At 38.3% G+C, this 23,342-nt stretch overlaps 1 protein-coding gene across 5 annotated transcripts; it reads right to left on the bottom strand.

Annotated features, from left to right (window-relative positions):
• Position 1: 1 nt before the first annotated feature.
• Positions 2–23,342, bottom strand: LOC128213455 (multiple epidermal growth factor-like domains protein 11). 5 transcript variants are annotated; one of them, XM_052919157.1, is made up of 10 exons: positions 16,313–16,490; positions 14,866–14,943; positions 13,628–13,844; positions 12,886–13,002; positions 12,510–12,670; positions 12,151–12,258; positions 8,052–8,140; positions 6,870–7,007; positions 6,386–6,473; positions 2–4,141 (listed from the first exon to the last, which is right to left on the bottom strand). In XM_052919157.1, exons 1-10 carry the CDS (start codon positions 16,361–16,363, stop codon positions 3,212–3,214), a joined length of 1,977 nt encoding a protein of 658 aa, XP_052775117.1. In that variant the 5' UTR covers positions 16,364–16,490; the 3' UTR covers positions 2–3,211. The 5 variants fall into 5 exon arrangements, with proteins under 5 accessions (XP_052775117.1, XP_052775119.1, XP_052775116.1 ...); XM_052919159.1 differs by lacking the exon at positions 14,866–14,943; XM_052919156.1 differs by lacking the exons at positions 14,866–14,943; positions 16,313–16,490 and having other exon boundaries at positions 13,628–14,709.

Genomic DNA, 23,342 nt, shown 5'->3' with positions numbered 1-23,342 from the left:
CAATGTTTTAGTATTCCTTTTATTAACAAAACACTCCGTATAACATCAATCTACAACAAACAAAATACAGTCATGTATTGCAAGTCATAAACAAAAATAGAAAACCAAGCTAGCACTTTAAACTACATGCCAAAAGCTATGCTCAAATATTATTTTTATATTCCATAATTATTCAAGAAACACAGCATTAACCACTGGTCACAAATGTATGGTCCTTAAAATATGTCCAGTCAACACTGGCATAAGTTATGAATAATTTTCAAACATACTTTGTTTGTACAGGGAAGCAATTTATAAACAACAGGTCTCAGAGTTATGGTTTTTAAAATGTAACAAGTCAACATTGCCATAAATTAATGATTCACTTTCATCTCATACTTTTCAAGCTCTGATGAAAAATAAATTCTTTTGCATCACTACCTCAATTAGTATCACAAGCCACAGAGTTGTAGTTCTTCAAATGTTCATGAGTTCAATATATAATTGCTCGTAATCGTTGTTTCAATTTTCATTCACATCTTTCAGTACATAGTGCTCTAACTTTTTTTATACAACTAAACAATTTCAAAAACAAACCAGTCACACCAGTTCACAATGTGATATATTTCATCTAATCCTCAAAAGCTTATAATACAAGAGATGTTTGTCAAACATTATATCCCCCCAAAGCGCCATGTTGTCAGGATTATTTGGACAATTAAATGAAATATGCATGGACATCCAAGTGAAGTTTTAGGGCCATGGGTGCAGGCAGTGTCAAGTCATCACACAGACAAGCTTTTTGCGTTCAAGGTCACTGTGACCTTGACCTTTGATCCGATGACCTCTTAGATTAAAAGGCCAAACCCCCTAATCAAGTTTGATGATCATAGGTCCAGGCTTTGTTGAGATATCACTGGGAGAAGCTTTGTTAACTTTTTCGTGTTAAAGGTCACTGTGACATTGACTTTTGACCTGATAAAACCCAAAATCAAGAGGAGTCATCTACTGGTCAGGCCCAACCTTCATGTCAAGTTTGATGACCATAGGTCCAGGAATTGTCGATTTTGCCTTCAAGGTCAATGTAACCTTGACCTTTGGTCCGACGCCCCCCAAAACAAATAGGGAACATTAACTGGTCAGGCCGAACCTCTAAGTCAAGTTTGAGGGCCATGGGTGTTGGCATTGTCGAGTTATCACTCGGACAACCTTTTATCATTCAAGGTCAATGTGTCCTTGACCTTTGGCCCGATGAACCCCAAAATCAATAGGGATCTTGTACTGGTCAGACCCAAGCTCCAAATCAAGATTAAGGGCCATGGGTGCAGGCATTGTAAAATTACCAATCGGACAACCTTTTATCATTCAAGGTCACCCTAAAATCAATAGGGGTCATCTACTGGTCAGGCCCTATCTTCATGTCAAGTTTGATGACCTTACGTCAAGGAATTGTTGAGTTATCACTCGGACAAACTTTAATCTTCCGACGGACCGACCTACCGACATGTACAAAGCAATATACCCCTCTTCTTTAAAGGGGGGGTATAAAAAAAGTAAATTCACTTGTTCACTTTGAATATGTTTATACCGGGTTCTACACTTATCGATATTCACATTACAGTTATGTTACTAGGGTAAAAAAGTGTTACTGTGATGAACCATTTTGAAGTTTTTAGCTGATTCTTTGGTTTTAAAGTTATTAAGAAAACAATTGGAAACTTACAGAATGCCATGACAAGATGATTAATATAGAGCATCCACAATGATAATTGTGGGGCCTTTATAGAATATAAAATAACATGTAATAAATTACAGCAACAAATCTATAATCTGAATACTGTCCTTGAACTAATACATAGGAAACCACAGAGACAAGCCCAGTACTTGGTCAAACAATAAACACAGAGCCTGTTTAGAGGCGCATGGTTAAGGCTATACAGACAAGCAAAGTTTACGAGGGTCATACATAAACATAGTCTGCGTAAAAAATATAACTTCAAACTTGACACTTTCATATATAATTGTTGGATATACATACATATTAAAATGCGCTGTAGTGATAATTTTCAATAATATCATGGCACAAAATATATACAAAGTATTTCTTGATTTGCCAAACAAGGGACATAAAATAGAAATACAATTTCATCATTATGCATTATTTCTTAAGTAATATGGCTTCATAGCTGTACTAAATGTAATAGAATTATATCACAAGTGACAATACAGGCTGGTGTGTCATATGATACAGTTAAAAAATAAAATAGTTTTACAGTAAAACTGCGATTGCTCGAGGACGCCGGGAAACAAGCTAAAACCTCTAGTAATCCGATGTTTCGAAAGACCAATTTTAATCTATTATGAAACGTTTTTCAATATATTTTTTAAGTCGTTAGTTTCGGCACCGATTATTTATTTATAGCATTGTGGAAATTGCTCACATGCTCAAAAGCTGTCGTATACTTAATGGAAAAGAAAAAAATATAAAAGGATAATAACAAAGTTTATCTTTTCAAAGAACACTTATTTTGTAAACAAACAACATAAGATTATGATTAAATTCTCATCATTAACTTTTCACAAGTATCTTCTCAAATGCCCTTATCAAATATAAACGGTTTTAATCGGTTTTTCACACGTTTCAAATTCACTTTCATCTGTCATTGCAATTTTTACAACTTGTGAAAACTTAAAAACCTGCCAATTGCTAGTTTTTTTGGAACATGCATTCGGAAAATTGTGTGGAATAATGACCTTGAGGTAACCATAAGGTTTTGTGCATGATTTGTGTATTCAGGACCGGCAATGGTGCTCGACTCCTTCACTTATTTAGGTTTTGATCCAGCGTCAGTATATTTATATGAATATAGAAGGAATAATGCTCAGGACTAAGCTTTCACCTCGACTGATCGCTGGTTTTCAAACGAACGCTTGTTTGAACCACTGCAGTTTTACTGTATTAAAACATAAACTTGTTTATGGCTGCAATATGAGTACAAGAATATACAAGGCAAATTACTCTCAGATCTTTAATTTTCGTACTACATGTTCCCAATAAATCTCTGCTTATTGGAAGTCAACCTATGGTTAATTAATATATAAAAGCATTAACTAAAGTATGGCAAATAGCCCAAATAAACTTTCTCCACAAATATAAACAATTGACAGCTAAGTTGCCATTTTAGTCTAGATACGGAAATGAGTATATATGGAACTGCCATTTTGAGATTCATTATATTTCTGTCTCAAGGATTTCACTGTCTGCCAACTTTACACCGTTTTCAGCCGGCCTCAATGCCTGCTGAGGAGTGGTGGATGATGTGCAATCATGGTTTCTTTCAGGGTTATTCATCAAGTAGTTGGCTGGGAAAACTCCTGTATCGGAAGGGTTACTGAAGTGGTTGGTGTATTTATCCTGAAGTTTGTCATTCTTCTGCTTATTGTGTGCTGACAGTTGTCCAGGACGCTCAAGGGGTTCATGTTTCCTCTGCTGATCATTGTGCATCAGGCCCCATTGAGCATGTGGCTGATGTTTAGCAGTTGGGTGATGCTGGGTCTGGGTGGTTGGTTGATGTTGGGTAGTTTGGTGATGCTGCGTCTCAGTGCTTGGTGGATGTTCAGTAGTTGGGTGATGCTGGGTCTGGGTATTTGGGCGATGCTGGGTCTTGGAGGTTTGGCGATGCTGGGTCTGGGTGGTTGGGTGATGATGGGTGGTTGGGTTTTGCTGGGCAGGTGACTTCCGCTGATCCTTCTGTTGTAGCTCCTGGTAGGAGGCCTTTGGTCGAGCACTTGGTCTGCCTGTAGCACCAGGATTTGCACTGGAAAAACCAGTATGTTTGGTGGAAAATGTATCTTGATCACAGACTTCGGCTTTATTGGAATGTTGGTTTTCATACAAGGGAAACTGTTTGTTAGCAAACCGTGCACCAAATTTAGGGTTTAGGATTACAGACACATCTTCTTTTGATTTTGGCAGCTGTTTTTGGTGAGCATCAATAGTGGATTTACTAGCAGGACTATAATGGCGAACATCATCCGACCCTTGTGGTCGTTTCTGTCTAACAGCATCACAGGACTGGATCACAGGCTGTCTCGAGTTCAATGGTTGTCCATGGCGCCTTTCTTGTTCTAAGGCAGTTTCTTCAGATTCAGACACTCTTCCCTGTGAATATATGAAAAAAATTGAAAATAGTAACGGACTAATTATTAACAAGTCTTCTAGCCATTAACCCTCTGTTGAAACCTTCGGTTGGAAGTAGATTACCAGTCTTGTAGCCAATATCCCTGCCAAATGATTCATTGTCTGGAAAACCAAACACTTCAAATCTCTTTTTAAGTAAAACTTTAAACAAGAGCTGTCACTAAGACAGCACACTCGACTATTACACACCTTTTAAGTTTAAGGAACTTCAAAGTTTAGTGAAACATGCATGGATCACTTTAAAATTGAATTACATGCAAAACCCAACTAGAATTTCTAAGTAAAAAAAGTAACGGGGAAAGATTATAAGTATCTTCCATGGCCGGCGTAGGGTGTTTTGCGGAAACAAGGTTTACCGAGTTTCCGCAAAAGAACCTGCACGAGGGTTGGGATGAACCTATCTTACAGGAGCGGCTATGGTAGGTGCCTTTTCTCCCACCTCAGCTAAACAAAATAAAGTCAAAAAAACTGCTGGAAATCTTTTGTGCGTAGTAAAAATAAATGCGTTTGGATATGTGATAATTCGTTGTTGTCATGCATATGCGCGCAGTGATTCAGATTATGTTTATAATCAAATCTGTCTTTAAATAGTTCTGAGAAGCAGCATTATTTCTTGGATGGTGCGTGAAAACTTTTTTATGGTGCCATTTAAAGCGAGAAATAATTAATTAGCATTCTAAATATTGCCACAAGACAAGGTTTCCACAATGCTACAGATGACAGTCATCAACAAGGGAGGTAATTGTGTGATGACAATGAAAAAGGAATTCCATATGTGTACTCGTTTTATCTTTGTCCGCGGGCAAGGTAAGAATTTCCTGCATGGCCAATGTTTTGGATCTACTTATCTGAGTTTGGAGAACTGTGTCTCTACCACTGTTTAAAACAAATTTGTAACGGTCCACTGTAGGCGGCGGATGTGCGTTCATAGTGTAACGGTCCGCTGTAGGCGGCGGATGTGCGTTCATAATAATATTCCGTTATACACGGAAGAACGTTCGTATGTTAACTTGGTAATATGCAAATTAGCAAAGCCCGGGATCTGTGAGAATAGAGAAGTTAGTGTATATAAAGACCAGCGGAACCCTTCAGGGTCGAGCATGCTTTTCTCTGAAGGGATCTGTTGGTGTTTGTTTGACGTCGCACGTTACAAATGGTGGCAGCGGTGGGATAATGACAACGGCCGGAATGGAGTTGTCTTAGCCATAAGATTCCCAGACCCAAGACTCGGGACGAGTCTTCTCGGAGGGAAAGTAATGTAATGGTCCGCTGTAGGCGGCGGATGTGCGTTCATAGTGTAACGGTCCGCTGTAGGCGGCGGATGTGCGTTCATAATAATATTCCGTTATACACGGAAGAACGTTCGTATGTTAACTTGGTAATATGCAAATTAGCAAAGCACGGGATCTGTGAGAATAGAGAAGTTAGTGTATATAAAGACCAGCAGAACCCTTCAGGGTAGAGCCTGCTTTTCTCTGAAGGGATCTGTTGGTGTTTGTTTGACGTCGCACGTTACAAATGGTGGCAGCGGTGGGATAATGACAACGGCCGGAATGGAGTTGCCTTAGCCATAAGATTCCCAGACCCAAGACTCGGGACGAGTCTTCTCGGAGGGAAAGTAATGTAATGGTCCGCTGTAGGCGGCGGATGTGCGTTCATAGTGTAACGGTCCGCTGTAGGCGGCGGATGTGCGTTCATGATAATATTCCGTTATAAACGGAAGAACGTTCGTAGTTCGTATGTTAACTTGGTAATATGCAAATTAGCAAAGCCCGGGATCTGTGAGAATAGAAAAGTTAGTGTATATAAAGACCAGCGAACCCCTTCAGGGTCGAGCATGCTTTTCTCTGAAGGGACCTGTTGGTGTTTGTTTGACGTCGCACGTTACAAAATGTTATCCAATAATCATTAGGACGTACGATTTTTAGTGTGTGGTTGGTTTGTGGTGTCTGTATGTGTGTATGTGGTGTTTGTTTGTGCCTCTCAGATAAGTAGCTCCAAAAATTTGGCCATGCTGAAAATTCTAAATCAAGTACCCGTATGGAACTCCTTTTTTATTGTCATCACACAATTGGTAATTATGAACAAGAATCAAGTCAACACATAAGCATACGATTTACTATTGTAAGCTCACAATTTCTTCATATTATTCATTGATACTGCTCCTACATACAAATTTGAAGATCCGTTCAAGATTATTTCTACCTGAACATCCAGGAGCTGGTTGAGCACTTGCTCTGCATTTGGTCTGTCATCCGGGTAATATTGCCAGCAGCTCTTCAGCACACGATACCTAGAAACAGGTCGAGAAATATTCCTATCAATTTACACATCAAAGAATTACAGTCAAACCCCATTGGCTAGAACTCGCTTGGCTCGATCTCCTCATTGGCTCGAACTGATTGTAAAAGACAGATTTCTATGTACTGATAGTAAGAATTACTGATTGGCTCTAATTTCCTGAGGCTCAATGTATTTTCGCCGTTACCTAGGAGTTTGAGCCAAGGGTGTTCGACTGTATGTGATATACCAGCAAAACAGAATAAACACTATTGAAGTGCAGCAGCTGCATGTGATGGTCTTGAATTGGATTTTATCCAATCACCAAATGAAATCAAAGAACTGCACATCACCTTCACTTAGGTTTTATAGTACAACAATACACTATCATAAAGATATGATGACATACATGTACATATGCATATAGGCACACATGGGTGGGCGTGATCCATCCAGCACTGTCTGTCTGTACGTCTGCTCATCTAGACCTGCATACGGGGCCTTCCCCAGTGACATCACCTCCCAGCATATCAGGCCAAGACCCCATCTGTAAACAATTATTTAAACAATTAATAATTGTGAAGTCCAATGTTTATTTAGTATAACTAATAACACAATTCATGACAAAAAGAGTTTTGAAATAACACATATTAAACAATATGTTTTACACACATAAACTGGTTGAATTTTGAACTGTGCTTCAGACACGTTACTTTACTTGCAAAATGAAAGAAATTCCTAAAAATCAGACATGGAATTCTTAAAAATACTGAATACCTGCCTCGATACCATGACTTTCAATAGTCACAATAAAGAGGTATAGTGGGATAATAAAAGAAAGCATTGCATTACACATACATAAAGTTAGTGCCCATTCCTTCTCATAATTATCACTTTACAGGTAGACTTGATGTGATAATCCATTCCGATATACCATTTATTTACTCGGACATAAGTCAACCTCGGCCATAAGTCAAGGGTCTATTTTTGGTCCAAAAAGTCAGGAATTTGGATGAATTCGTCCATAAGTCGGGGTGAAATTTAATGCATTAATCTAGGGTTAATTTGTATAAGAAAACCAGATAAATGTGATAAATTTCAAGTAAAGAAGACAACAAACTAGAACTTATTAATATGTTTAATAGTTGTTAATACCTTTTTATTTCATAATGGTTAAGTAACTTTTTATTTCTATATTATTAAAAAAAATGTACGATAGTTGTGTGAGAACGGGATGGTCTCTTTATCTATGAATACTAATGAGATAAGAGCTGCAAGTGCCAAACGACATCAAAGAAGGGTTTACCGATGCTGGCATCTGTTTGATGTTAACTCTCAGCCGACAATCAAACACGTGTTCGTTATTGTGTTGTTACAAGAATAAGAAACTGTGAAATATTTGGACAAATTGCATAGCCGAATAAACACTCAACAATAGACATATAATTATGGATTATAAAATAATATATCAGGAAGAGACACTATTGTTTTGAACCTGGAAGTGTCATTTGCTTTGAAAATTTGAGTACATCAAATTAAATGCAATCCAATCACTGACCTTCGACTATGGAATATTTAGAAATGGGCTTACATGTCGGTCTTATCTGTGTAATGTGAGTTCAGCAGGGTCTCTGGGGCCAGCCGCGTCTTTCCGCCCTCAACCACAAATTCCTCTAATGTCTGTAACACACACATAGAGGAAATATCACATTGATACTCTGACATTCATCCAAACTCATTTTGTTGACATCTTACTGGTAATATAATGAATCAGATGTGGAACCTGGAGTACAAATGTTCACTATCAGAGGCCAAACAGTAGTGTTCGATAGGTCAGACGCTGGTCATCTTGAATGTGAAATAGATATCTTAACATCTAAACCACAGTAATAGCACCCCCAATCAATATAAATTTGTCGTTGTTTAAAATAGCGTATTACCAGAATGTTACAGAGCAGTAAAGGTCATTGTTTACTTTACTTGGCAACTTATTTAGACTTTTTATTATTTCAAACAGAAAAACAACAACAAGAGCACCAACTGTCACAAATATGCTGATTATTGAACCTGACTGAGATATTTTGCACTTGTAAACACATTATGACCTTATTTGAAAAAAAGTGATCAGAAAAGACCGATTTTAAGTAATTTCTATTATAAAAGAGTGACTCAAGCAATATTGCTGGTTAACAAACTTGTATACGATAATATTCCAATTCACATTGTGGACAAATTTTGTGATGACTGGAATGGGGCTTCTAAAGTTATTGATCAGACAAGATCAGTTTTAGGTATTTTTATAATTAGAGACCGATAACTCTCCAGTGACTAGAGCGCTATGGCTGGTTATCGAACATGGCTAAAATAGTATGCATATACACATTCTGACCAAATTTGGCGATGATTGGACAAAGGATTCTTACAGTATCAATCGGACAACATACTAATAGCTGCCCATCCTAACGAACGCCGCAGGCAAAACAATCATAGGTCATTATAAGCATATAAAAAAGAGCTGTCGTAAGACAGCGCGCTCGACTCCGCCACTTTGACTTAAAGTGAATACAATAATGATGTAATATGTGCCTGTCAAAAGCAATAAAAATTCAAATTAAAAAGTGAACAAGAACCGTGATGTGACAAAACCAGATTTTTTATGATTGGCAGAAAAAGATTCAGTTTCAACTGCTTTTTTTATTTTTTTTTGTAATAGTGACATAGGTCCTAAGGGCCGTAATCACATTCCAATGTAAGTTCTACATAAACTCTTCCTACATATCAAGTTTGGTCACAGTATGTCAACCATAACTAAAGTTATTCAGGACTGAACAGTAGTCTATTTTTAGTAACAGCGAATTTGACCCTAGAGGGACAAAAGGCAATCCTATAAAAGCTCTGCATAAACTTGTCCTATATACCAAGTTTGGTCACACTTTGTCAACCCTTACTAAAGTTATTCAGTACTAACCATGTTTCTATTTTTAGCAACAGTGACCTTGACCTAGACCATGACTCTCCGGCCCAAAATAGAATCTTAGGAAAGGTCTCTATAAACTCTTCCTGTATACCAAGTTTGGTCACAATATGTAGACCTTTACTTAAATTATTCAATACCAACCCTTTTTCTATTAATAGTAACTTTGACCTTGACCTTGATCCTGGGGGCCTCAAATTAATTCCCATGAAAGGTCTCCATAAACTTTTCCTATATTCCAAGTTTGGTCACTTTATGTCAAACCTAGCTAAAATTATTCGATACATATAGTGACTTTGACGCTGCCTCCCACCAGCTGCCCGAACAATGACCCAAGCCATTCCAATAACTTGTTTTCCCTTTATGAAAACCTGGTTAAGAATATAAAAACATGCCTGTCAAAAGAAATTCAAAAGAAAACAAAATCAAGGGCCATTATTTGTATTTAGGGTTAAAATGGAGTTATGTGATCTTATTGTAAGATGGTCGTCATTAATTGTGCAAAGTATTAAGTGCATTGAATGAAGGGTATAGAAGTCTTTTTTATCAAAATCCCAACTTGCCCTACAACTTTAACTGCCCTAAAACTTTAACTGCCCTAAAACTTTAACCTAAGTTCCTAAGTCAATCAGGGGCCATAACTTGTTTTAAGGATAATATGGAGATATGTAACCTTATTGTGTGATGGTCCTGAACAACTGCGTGAAGTATAGAGTCAATTGAATGAAGGGTATAAAAGTTATTAATAAATATCCCCACCTGCCCTTAAACTTTAACCTAAGTTCCATAGTCAACCAGGAGCCATAATTTGTATAAAGGATACTATGGAGTTTTATTACCACATTATGTGTTGGCCCTTAACAACTGTGTGAATTATTAAGTGAATTGAATGAAGGGTATTGAAGTTGTAAGTTATAATCCGAATTTGCCCTAAAACTTTAAACGGACGTCGATGCCGACACCGACGCCGAGGCGAATAATAAAGTCCTCCTTATTCTTCGAATAGTCGAGCTAAAGATAACAAGAGCGGTCACAGACAGCTATATTCCCCGCCTCATTGGGACATTTTTTGTAACGAAAGCCAATCAATGGTAAGGGTAGTTTCTCAGGAACATAAGAAATGCGTAAAATTAAGAAAGGCAATAACTCTTTCAAAAAAGGTCAAATTGCAAAGCCTGACAATATGTACTATGTCACTATATAGTCATAAACGTAAGAGGGGTTGCGAAGAAACCAATTTTAAATGTAAAATAAAGAAAGGGCAATAACTCTTTCAAAAATGGTCGAATCGCGATAGCCCGAAAATATGCGCTGCGTCATTATATAGTCATCAATATGTGAAAGTTTGGTAGAAATTGCATGAAAAACGTAAGAGGAGTTGCGAAGAAACCAATTTTAAATGTAAAATAAGCAAAGAGCAATAACTCTTTTAAAAATGGTCGAATCAGGAAAGCCAGACAATATGCGCTGCGTCACTATATGGTCATCAATCTGTGAAAGTTTGGTAGAAATCGCATGAAAAACGTAAGAGGAGTTGCGAAGAAACCAATTTTAAATGTAAAATAAGCAAAGGGCAATAACTCTTTCACAAATGGTCAAATCGCAAAAGCCAGACAATATGCACTGCTTCACTTTATGATCATCAATCTGTGAAAGTTTGGTAGAAATCGCATGAAAAACGTAAGAGGAGTTGCGAAGAAACCAATTTTAAATGTAAAATAATCAAAGGGCAATAACTCATTAGAAATGGTCGAATTGGAAAAGCCCGATAATATGCGCTGCTTCACTTTATGATCATCTATCTGTAAAAGTTTGGTAGAAATCGCATGAAAAACGTAAGAGGAGTTGCGAAGAAACCAATTTTAAATGTAAAATAAGCAAAGAGCAATAACTCTTTCACAAATGGTCAAATCGCAAAAGCCAGACAATATGCACTGCTTCACTTTATGATCATCAATCTGTGAAAGTTTGGTAGAAATCGCATGAAAAACGTAAGAGGAGTTGCGAAGAAACCAATTTTAAATGTAAAATAAACAAAGGGCTATAACTCATTAAAAATGGTCGAATTGGAAAAGCCCGATAATATGCGCTGCTTCACTTTATGATCATCAATCTGTAAAAGTTTGGTAGAAATCGCATGAAAAACGTAAGAGGAGTTGCGAAGAAACCAATTTTAAATGTAAAATAAGCAAAGAGCAATAACTCTTTAAAAAATGGTCGAATCAGGAAAGCCCGATAATATGCGCTGCTTCACTTTATGATCATCAATCTGTGAAAGTTTGGTAGAAATCGCATGAAAAACGTAAGAGGAGTTGCGAAGAAACCATTTTTAAATGTAAAATAAACAAAGGGCTATAACTCATTAAAAATGGTCGAATCGCAAAAGCCCGACAATATGCGCTGCTTCACTTTATGATCATCAATCTGTGAAAGTTTGTTAGAAATCGCACGAGAAATGTAAGAGGAGATGCAAAGAAATGAATGTGGGACGGACGGACACACACACACACGCACGCACACACACACACACACGCACACACGTATGGAATAGCGCCTACCATTACTATATCCCCTCGCCTTTTCAAGGCGGGGGATAATAACCTGTATCAATATGTATGACTTGCTTTACTTCCTCATTACAGAATGACTAGCTTTTATTTCCTTCTGGTACCATAACTGTTTCCAACAAGTATTCCTTCACGCACACTTTTCCTACCTGGGTGTCAGTACCAGAGACCATCTTTGCCCAGTAGAAGTCCCCCAATTTCGCCTGCCCTGCAGCAGTCAGGTACACATGGCAGAGCCTCAACTGTCGATGTAACACCTGGATAATGAAATAGAAATTTGAAATAAATTGTTGTTGTTTTATCTAGGTAATAATAAACATGGTTAACAAGTAATTATTCAATTGTTTAGATACAACAGAAGAAGCAACAACTGCAAAGTAGAACAACAAATTTCAGGGATAAAAAGACAGCTATTTACATATGATAACAAGTCATTTTCACTACTTAATGCGAAAGATATCTAAATTGACCATACAACAAGCTGTGGGGAATAATATAGGCAGTTTACATGCAGACTGTGCAAATGGCTGAGTGCGGCAGCAATGTCCACACATATCTTGGTCAATGGAACGACAATGTCTCGGTTGCCTTTACGACCAGAGGGCATGGCCAGCAGGTAGTCCTGGAGACTGTTCCTCATACACACATCAAACGCCACACAGAATATACCTTGGGAAACAAGAGGAAATCTAATTTTTGGGGGAAAACCTTTAGAACCACAACACAAAACTAGTATTCAATGGAAATTTGGCAAGGAAAATCAACAGTATTGTTTACGCTTAAACAACAGGGTTTTTTTTGTTCAATATCAGTATAATTTATAACCTATAAGTAAATAAAATCAACAAGTTTTATACTCAGACTTCCTAATCAAGACCACTTACTTCTGTTTTGGTATGTTTGTAAGAGCTGTACAACATTTGAGTGTGAGCATGACAGCTTTTGTATCTCAGTCTCATTCATAAGGCGTCTCCAGACTTCCTTGGATTTTGACTCTACTTCTGAAAAGCAAAATGGATGTGACAGATTCTGACAAAATCACAAAATATATTAATCTTCATATTATGTAACAGCCAACTATTAAAAGAAATCAGTTTCTTTTTACCTTGTAAAGAACATAACATAATAATATTCTTCTTGTTATTTAGTTTATAATTTCATGAGATAACTTCCATTCCTTAAATGAACTGCCTTTCGGCAATTGCGTTTATCAATCGATGAACGCAACATCTTCGGATATGTTCGGATCGCAATTCATCGCATAACAATATACTGGTATAGAACCTAAATCGGAACCCTTTTAGCACTATTTTGGAAATATTTTTAGTTGGAACTGCACCATAACTACAAAATTTTCCATCAGCATACTATGATTCAAGACCAATTGGTTGATATAAATGGTATTTTTCAAAATACTACCAGTCTGCCTGAAATGTACTTTATTAACCGCACAGTCAAGGACTGCCATTTTTGTTCTCGGAGTACCTAAATATTGAACAGTTTTAATTTGTTATTTATTTTTATGTATATTATTTAAATTATTGCTACATGTTTTGTCTTAGTAAATTAATAAATTATTTTATTTCCAGCTAGGATCAATACTACAGAAAGAATAATTTTGCTCACCCCCAAGATGAGTGATGCGGACACAGCAGTCATGGAAAGTCCCTCCAACCAGCACCTGCCCCTCGTACAGTCTGTTGGGGTGGCTCTCCCTGAGACTCGAAACTGACGTCACCCGGAGACTTGATGTCTCCTTTGCAAGCAGCTTGATGTCACTGCGGGCACTGTTCCTATCACTGTCCCCTGAACCTGGCTCATCCAGTCCACTGCCCATGGCTTCCTGAATAAACCATGAAATTTCATCAAGTGCATTAAGGTAAAGTGTAAAACAAAATGAGACACACTCAGATATGACAAACATGCTTGGGCTCAAAGTGTCTTTTACATAGAAAGTGTGACTCAGTGTAAGATTCAAAAATAATTCATGCAGCTTGATCTTATTCATTGTTTTGAAAAAATAATGTAGAAAACTGTACCCATAGCACCTTTTTGAAAAAAACAAACATCTGAGATCTGTACTCACTAAAGTGGCTGTGGGGTCCTTGAAGATCCCACCATCTTAAATATGTACTCACAATAGTGGCTGTGGAGTCCTTGAAGACCACAACATCTGAAATCTGTACTCACTAAAGTGGCTGTGGAGACCTTAAAGAGTTCAACAACTGAAACCTTTACTCACTAAAGTGGCTGTGGGATCCTTCAAGACCCCCACCTTAAATATGTACTCAAAATAGTGCATGTGGAGACTTTGAAAACCACAACATCTGAAATCTGCACTCACTAAAGTGGCTGTGGAGACCTTGGAGATCTCAACATCTGAAATCTGTACTCACAATAGTGGCTGTGGAGACCTTGAAGATATGAACATCTGAAATCTGCACTCACAACAGTGGCTGTGGAGACCTTGGAGATCTCAACATCTGAAATCTGTACTCACAATAGTGGCTGTGGAGACCTTGAAGATATGAACATCTGAAATCTGCACTCACAACAGTGGATGTGGAGACCTTGAAGATCTCAACAACTGAAATCTGCACTCACTAAAGTGGCTGTGGAGACCTTGAAGATCTCAACAACTGAAATCTGTACTCACAACAGTGGATGTGGAGACCCTGAAGATCTCAACATCTGAAATTTGCACTCACTAAAGTGGCTGTGGAGACCTTGAAGATCTCAACAACTGAAATCTGCACTCACTAAAGTGGCTGTGGAGACCTTGAAGATCTCAACAACTGAAATCTGTACTCACAATAGTGGCTGTGGAGACCTTGAAGATTTCAACATCTGAAATCTGTACTCACAACAGTGGATGTGGAGACCTTGAAGATTTCAACAACTGAAATCTGTACTCGCTGTGGAGACCTTGAAGATTTCAACATCTGAAATATGTACTCACAACAGTGGATGTGGAGACCCTGAAGATCTCAACATCTGAAATCTGCACTCACTAAAGTGGCTGTGGAGACCTTGAAGATCTCAACAACTGAAATCTGCACTCACTAAAGTGGCTGTGGAGACCTTGAAGATCTCAACAACTGAAATCTGTACTCTAAACAGTGGCTGTGGAGACCTTGAAGATCTCAACATCTGAAATCTGCACTCACAACAGTGGATGTGGAGACCTTGAAGATCTCAACAACTGAAATATGTACTCACAACAGTGGATGTGGAGACTTTGAAGATCTCAACAACTGAAATCTGCACTCACTAAAGTGGCTGTGGAGACCTTGAAGATCTCAACAACTGAAATCTGCACTCACTAAAGTGGCTGTGGAGACCTTGAAGATCTCAACAACTGAAATCTGTACTCTAAACAGTGGCTGTGGAGACCTTGAAGATCTCAACAACTGAAATCTGCACTCACTAAAGTGGCTGTGGAGACCTTGAAGATCTCAACAACTGAAATCTGTACTCTAAACAGTGGCTGTGGAGACCTTGAAGATCTCAACAACTGAAATATGTACTCACAACAGTGGCTGTGGAGACCTTGAAGATCTCAACAACTGAAATATGTACTCACAACAGTGGATGTGGAGACCTTGAAGATCTCAACAACTGAAATCTGCACTAACTAAAGTGGCTGTGGAGACCTTGAAGATCTCAACAACTGAAATCTGCACTCACTAAAGTGGCTGTGGAGACCTTGAAGATCTCAACAACTGAAATATGTACTCACAATAGTGGATGTGGAGACCTTGAAGATCTCAACATCTGAAATCTGCACTCACTAAAGTGGCTGTGGAGACCTTGAAGATCTCAACAACTGAAATCTGCACTCACTAAAGTGGCTGTGGAGACCTTGAAGATCTCAACAACTGAAATCTGTACTCTAAACAGTGGCTGTGGAGACCTTGAAGATCTCAACAACTGAAATCTGTACTCACAATAGTGGCTGTGGAGACCTTGAAGATCTCAACATCTGAAATCTGTACTCACAACAGTGGATGTGGAGACCTTGAAGATCTCAACAACTGAAATCTGCACTCACTAAAGTGGCTGTGGAGACCTTGAAGATCTCAACAACTGAAATCTGTACTCACAACAGTGGCTGTGGAGACCTTGAAGATCTCAACAACTGAAATATGTACTCACAACAGTGGCTGTGAAGACCTTGAAGATCTCAACAACTGAAATATGTACTCACAACAGTGGCTGTGGAGACTTTGAAGATCTCAACAACTGAAATCTGTACTCACAACAGTGGCTGTGGTGACCTTGAAGATCTCAACAACTGAATTATGTACTCACAATAGTAGCTGTGGAGACCACAGCTGGCTCAGGTTCATTACGTGAAGTCATCTTGTGGGATTTCCTCCTCCACCAGTAGAAAATGGCCACCAGGACTACGATGACCAGCACCACAGAAAACACTCACACCAAGGGCAATGGCAAGGTTGGATCTCTCAGCCGAATTCATTTGGTTGCTACTTTGGGAACCTGCACAAAGTAGTTTAAATAAATCCTTTTTTTTTCATTATCACGCTTTATCAAAGACGTTTGAATGTGTGGTTTAAAATTTGCACTTACCCTGTAGGCACTTTGCCCCTGTCCATCCCACCTCACATCCAGCAGAGAGGGGGCATTTGTCATTGAAATCACATGATAAATGTACAAAGACTTGTTTGTATTACATTCAATTTAAAAATTATTAATTCCACTTTACCTATGTATTTCATATAGTCATGAAGATGTGGAAGAAGCTCTTAGGAAATTATACTAAATGTTTGACAAAGCCACTTTTTCATACTGTAACAAACCATCAGTGCAGGTGCTGCCATATTTGCCGATCCCGCAGGTGATGCAGTGTCCAGTCTGGCGGTCACATGACTGGTTCACACACGTCACCGGACACAGCTTGTCACACTGAGTACCGTACATCACCACATCCAGGCACCCATACACACATGAACCTAACCAAGTCAAGGTGTAATGCAAGATAAAGAATATCTTGAGAAAAACTTTTCTTTTAAATGGTACATTGGGATTTAGGATGAGCTTATTAAACACTTACAAAACATTTATGACATCATATAATAAATGATAAAGAATGTTGTGTAGTTTAGTATTGAATCTTCCTCATCGTAAAAAAGACAAGAGCTGTCGTCAGACAGCACGCTCGACTATGCTGCTTTGACTTAGAAGTGAATACAATAATGATGTGATATGTGCCTGTCAAAAGCAATAAAAAAATCACATTAAAAAGTGAACAAGAATCACGGTGTGACAAAACCGGGTTTTTAATGGTTGGCAGAAGAGATTCAGTTTCAACTGCTTTCTTCTATTTGTTCATATGAGCGAACAAAGTATCACATGAAAAATGTGACCTTGACCCTAGGGGGCAAAAGGCAATCGAATGAAAGGTCTCCATAAACTTGTCCTATATACCAAGTTCGGTCACACTATGTCAACCCTTACTTAAGTTATTCAGTACTAACCATTTTTCTATTTTTAGCAATAGTGACCTTGACCTAGACCATAACTCTCTGACCCAAAACACAATCTCAGGAGAGGTCTCTGTAAACTCTTACTATATACCAAGTTTGGTCACAATATGTAGACCTTTACTTAAGTTATTCAATAAGAACCCTTTTTCTATTAATAGTTACTTTGACCTTGACCTTGATCCTAGGAGCCTCAAATGAATTCCCATGAAAGGTCTCCATAAACGGTTCCTTTATTCCAAGTTTGGTCACTTTATGTCAAATCTAGCTAAAATGATTCGATACATAAGGTGACTTTGACGCTGCCTCCCCACCTGCCCTTTAACTTTAACCTAAGTTCCATAGTCAATCAGGAGCCATAATTTGTATAAAGGGTCATATGGAGTTATATTACCTCATTATGTGTTGGCCCTTAACAACTGTGTGAAGTATTAAGTGAATTGAATGAAGGGTATTGAAGTTGTAAGTGAAAATCCCAACTTGCCCTAAAACATTAACCTAACGCCGATGCGGACGCTTGGGCGAGTATTAAAGCCCTCCATATTCTTCGAATAGTCGAGCTAAAAACAGATTAAGACATTTAATAATAACATCAATTCAAATGAAAAATATTTTAGGGTTGTTACTTCTGTCTCATCTATCCATACAAGTTCATACCCGCTCTGTTATTTGAAAATCAACATGTCGTGCATACCCCCTTACCGAATTCCTTCGAACAAACGCCACCCATGCATGTAGAGCTACATTTCTTGTCACACTTCTGCCCAAAGAAGCCCGCCTGACAGTCACCCACACAGATACCATATTGGTCACACTCCAACTCACATTTCCCTGAATCATCACATTTGTTGTCCTTACAATGTTTGTTTGCATCACAGGTTATATTGCAAAACGGCCCATAGAATCCTGCAACACAGCCTTGGTTACATTTCCCAGTGTCCATATCACACGTTCTATTATTGACATGCTGGGAACGAACACAGTTCTGGGGGCAAGGGGGACACAGCTTGCCGTAGTTGTGGATATCGCAGCTAGAATTACACATCCCTGTGTTCTGATCACAGCTGCCCCCACAACTACCTGGACATGGGGTGGAGCAGTTGTGACCATAGAATCCACTCTTGCACAATCCAACACAGGAACCGTTCAACTTATTGCAGTCTATGTAGTTGTTGGAGGGTTGAGCCATACAGTTAGAACTGCATTTCAGTTCACAGTCTCTGCCATATCTGCCTGGTTCACAACTGGCACAGCCAACAGTGACATTGTATGAGGCACAACCCTCAGATGAACAGTAGTTGGGGCACAACCGGTCACATCTATCAGAAAACCAGCCATCCTTACAGCTACAATTGCCAGTATCCGGATCACATTCCCCATTGGCACAGACACTGTTACAATTCCATTCGCAATTGACACCATGGTAACCAGCCTTACAACCATTTTTACAAGTGCTTTTTGCCACATCACAGCGGTTGTCTTTACAATTCTCGGGACATATTGTACAGCCACCATCATTCACATAGTAGCCAGGATTGCATTGCAGGCACAGTTCTGTGTTCATGAACCCGAGGGCACACTGTGTACAGTTGATCACCTTACACTCCAGATTACAGAAGGAGCCTTGTCCATACCAGCCAGCCTTACAGCCATCTGGACAGTCCCCGGTACTCTGGTTACATGTACCGTTACAGTGGCGGTCATCACAAGAGTTACACACTGCTCCATTCAGGGCAGGATAAAAACCAGATTGACACACATGGCACTTATTTAAGCTGCAGGTCGAACAGTTCGTAATAGTGCAATGTGTATGTGTGCACACTGCTCTCTCTTTTTCCCAGAAATATCCTAAAAATAGCGTTATAATAAAGACTCAAATGCAGAATTAAAATAATGGAAATGAGGAAGTATGTCACCTATAATGAGGTTAACTTGTCTCTTTTGCCTAAAGGGTTTAGGGCTTAAGCGTATTCAAGGGTTCTTTCCCCTGGCACTCATTGACAACAGTAATTATTTTCTACCCTCCAAATGCCTTCATGGTAATTCATGCTTTCTTCACCATCATAGTAATAAAAATTTGTACAGCTAAAAAAGAGACCTTTATTGATTCAACATTTAGATGCAGAAAGGATTTTAACTACATGGCTGTAAAGTTGCATTTGTTAACGTTGCTGACTATAATGTACCAATCGTCTATTATGAGGGGAATTATTATGAAGTGTGTGAAGTTACCTTCATGACATTGCTTGCACTCTTTATGATTTGTAAGTGACATCCCACAGTGATTACATCGCTCTATGGGACAAATGTGTTGGTCACACATGGGGCCGCTCCAAAATGGCTTACATCCGAACAAACAGTTACCGTAGAAGTCACATGTGTCATTTATGCTGTTAAACCCATTGCAGTTTGTGTTACAGGGTATGTTGCAGAAACGGCCATATTGTCCTGCAGAACACCTGAACAAGGATAATTAAATGAAACATATACCCAACATAAAAACACCAGCAAACACACAAATTGTTGTTTTCTAAAGAAATCAATTATTATGAACCCTGTTGATATGTCTGAATCAGAAATTTTGCACATTTGATTATGTCACTTTTACTTTGTTGAAAAAACATGAGAATAGCAACTTGAATATGATGATTGTCATGAATTAAAACTTATAGGCTGACATAGTGCTATAGTTTTATACAATAGAACAAGTGAAGATATGCTCGTTCTCATTCAATAACCTAAGTGTTTGATAAGCTTTAAGCAGTAAAATGTCACTATAAATCAATTTGCTATTTAGCAACTATTTAGCGCATACCGTATACATCTTATCAAACATGCAGGGCACATAGAAAAGAACAACTTTTTGAAATCAGCTCAATTCGAGTGAAAAACATGAAATAACATTCAGTATCTGCTGCATCATAGCTGTTTACATACAATGTTGTGTAAGTCAATAAAATGGTCCACTGAAAACACGGCTTCAATATATCAATACACAAATTATTGCAATTTTAACACCACTTTCCGTATATGCATGACGCCAGCAGGTGTCCTAAAATGGCAGCCATATAAATGCTATTCATAGGAATTAATTACATTTTTTAAGGTTAAGGTATTCATTGTTCATGTCACAGAATTGGAAAATAGGCCCAAAGAAAGACAATCGGCGCTACTATTGTTGCATGCTTGTTTTTAAGGACATTACAGTATTTTGAGAGCAAAATGGTTATTTGACCAGCAGGAAATTTCAAATATAGTCGCTATGTCTTTTCTTAGCCATTTGTGTAAACGGATTGTGTAAGAATAGAAACTGACATGGCGTCACTCAATGACAAAACATCATGAAAATGACAGCATTTGATATTTTGGTAAACGCATCTCCGCATTATGCCCGTAATGTAAATGTCAGAGATGATGCACAGATCAGTGGAAGCAGTCCCGCTAATATTACGGCCAGATATCAACAATTGACACACTCGATATAAAATAAAATATGACCATAAATTTGTATATATAATACTGTGTTAGTCTGTATTATTATATATTATTTATATGTACTAGCCTTGTACATTCTTCAAGGCCTCCATTGATGATACATTCCCTGCATCTGGAGCTTGAACATGTCCTGTTACATGTGTCCCCTACCCAGCCAGGCATACAGCCAAACAGGCAGGAGAACTCCTCACCTTCCTGTACACAGTGTTCTGAAAGGCCATACAAACAGTTGGAACACCCAACGGTGGCCTGGCAAAGACCTGAAAAATAAAACAGGTATATACTGATACTGATGACTGATTTTGTTCTAAATGGACTTTCGATGCCCTGCATATGTCTGACCTCAAGGATTTTGAGCAATTTCCCTGCACCAGGGCTGAGTTTATTTAGATAACACAATTTGCAGTTTGTCTGAATCCCTCTGGTGTGCCCATGTGAGGAACCATTTTTTTTTATTCCTGGTTGAACTACTTCTGATTTCTTTTTAGTTTTGTTGTTATACTCATTTATTCAGTAAAACTGTGATAATTCTTGCAGACGATAATTCAAGAAAAGCAAATTTGTCAAGGTCGTGGCTAAGTCCCAACCTTTATTCCTTCTATTTTCATATCAAATATACTGACTGTGACTTGAAACCTAAATAAGTCGAGCACCCAGGTACTATTGATAGGTCACAAATACACAAAAGCTTATGAATAACTCAAGGTCATAATTTCACACAATTTCCTGAAGAAGTGTTCCATAATAAACAAACAATTGACAAAATTTCCGCAAGATGTTAACATTGCAATGACAGATGAAAGGAAAATGAATGAGGTGTAAATCCTATAAACACCATCTACGCAAGACCAACAATAACTATAACAACATTTGGGAAGATAATGTTGAGAATTTAATTATAAGAAACATTATGAGTAATTAACTAGAGCTTGCGTTTTTGAAAAAGCGCTTGCCTCCCCTATTGTGTGGTCGTACATGTATCTGAGAAAAAATAAATGATGGACATAAAATTTGTAATTTTGGACTGGAGACGAACAAAAACAGTGAAGTTTGTTTAATTCACCCGTATTAAATAGTGAATATCTATTGCGACCTTGACCTTTGACCTACTAGTCATGACCAACAAGCATACCAAGTATGAAGTTCCTGGGTGCAAGTATTGAGCGGAAACGAAGTGTGACGTACAGACTGACGGACAGGTCAAAAACAATATGTCTCCCCATTTATGGGGGAGACATAACTACATGTAACCCTACCATAACAGGTAAACATCGAAACTTCTGGAAATAGTAATTTCTGTCACTTCGCTTAGCAATATAGCAATGACCGTCTATGCAATGACCGTCTCCGTGGCCTAGTGGTTAAGCGTCCGCCTACGGAGCGGGAGGTCGTGGGTTCGATCCCTGGCCGCGTCATACCAAAAGACGTTAAAAATTGGTACAAGTAGCTCCCTTGCCTGGCGCTTGGCATTTAAAGGGTAGTGCTTGGAAAAGTGGTGTACTCAGTACTGGTTTAACCCAGGAAAGTTGTACCCCGTGTATCGGTGCTTTACACCGAGCACGTAAAAGAACCAAGGGGTCTCTTCGAAAAAGAGCTAGGGTATAGCACCCGGACTTCCTTGTATCCCACCACTGTCTCTTCAGCGTGCTGTCCCTTCAGCAAAAACAAAGGACCCCGTTGGAAATAAGTGCTTGCACTTTCACGGGTTATCCTTGACCACAAGGTCTAAAGAAATACATACATACATACATAATATGGCAATAAAATACTATGCAAATTATATAAATTCATGCCTTATTTTCGAAATTAATTATTTGATATCAAAACATGTCAAGTAGTATTAAATCGACATATATACAGTATATATAATATAAGGCATTTCATTAAAGACTAAAATGAAAACTCAGGATAACTCAAAACATCAATTCAAGGTTTTAGGTCGGGTCTCGGTGTCCTGGGGTTATTGCAGTTGTACAGTACATGTATATATATCTGTAATAATATTTGTTTATTTAAAGCATAACAAAAGAGTAACAATCTTATGTCATGAGAGCACTCGCCGAACGGGCCTTACCCGAATGCGAGTATAAATAAACTCAAAACCTAAGGCTAAAAAGATAGGCAGGTAAGTCAAACAGGAAGTTGAAATATCTTACAATTTAAATAATACACTTACCCAGAGTAAAATTTAGCAGGACTAATATGGTCAAAACTGAGTACGGCATTATATCAATGTTATGTGAAAAGATGTTTTACATATTTGAAGAAAGTTAATGGAGTTTCGATTTAATAACCATGTTAACAATACCTGTCATTTTACAGGTAATGTAATAAGTGCATTA

Source organism: Mya arenaria, chromosome 13 (assembly GCF_026914265.1).
Source record: "Mya arenaria isolate MELC-2E11 chromosome 13, ASM2691426v1".
Lineage (NCBI taxonomy): Eukaryota > Metazoa > Mollusca > Bivalvia > Myida > Myidae > Mya > Mya arenaria.
The sequence above is the reverse complement of the archived record's forward strand: the minus strand, read 5'-3'. Positions and strand labels throughout refer to the sequence as shown.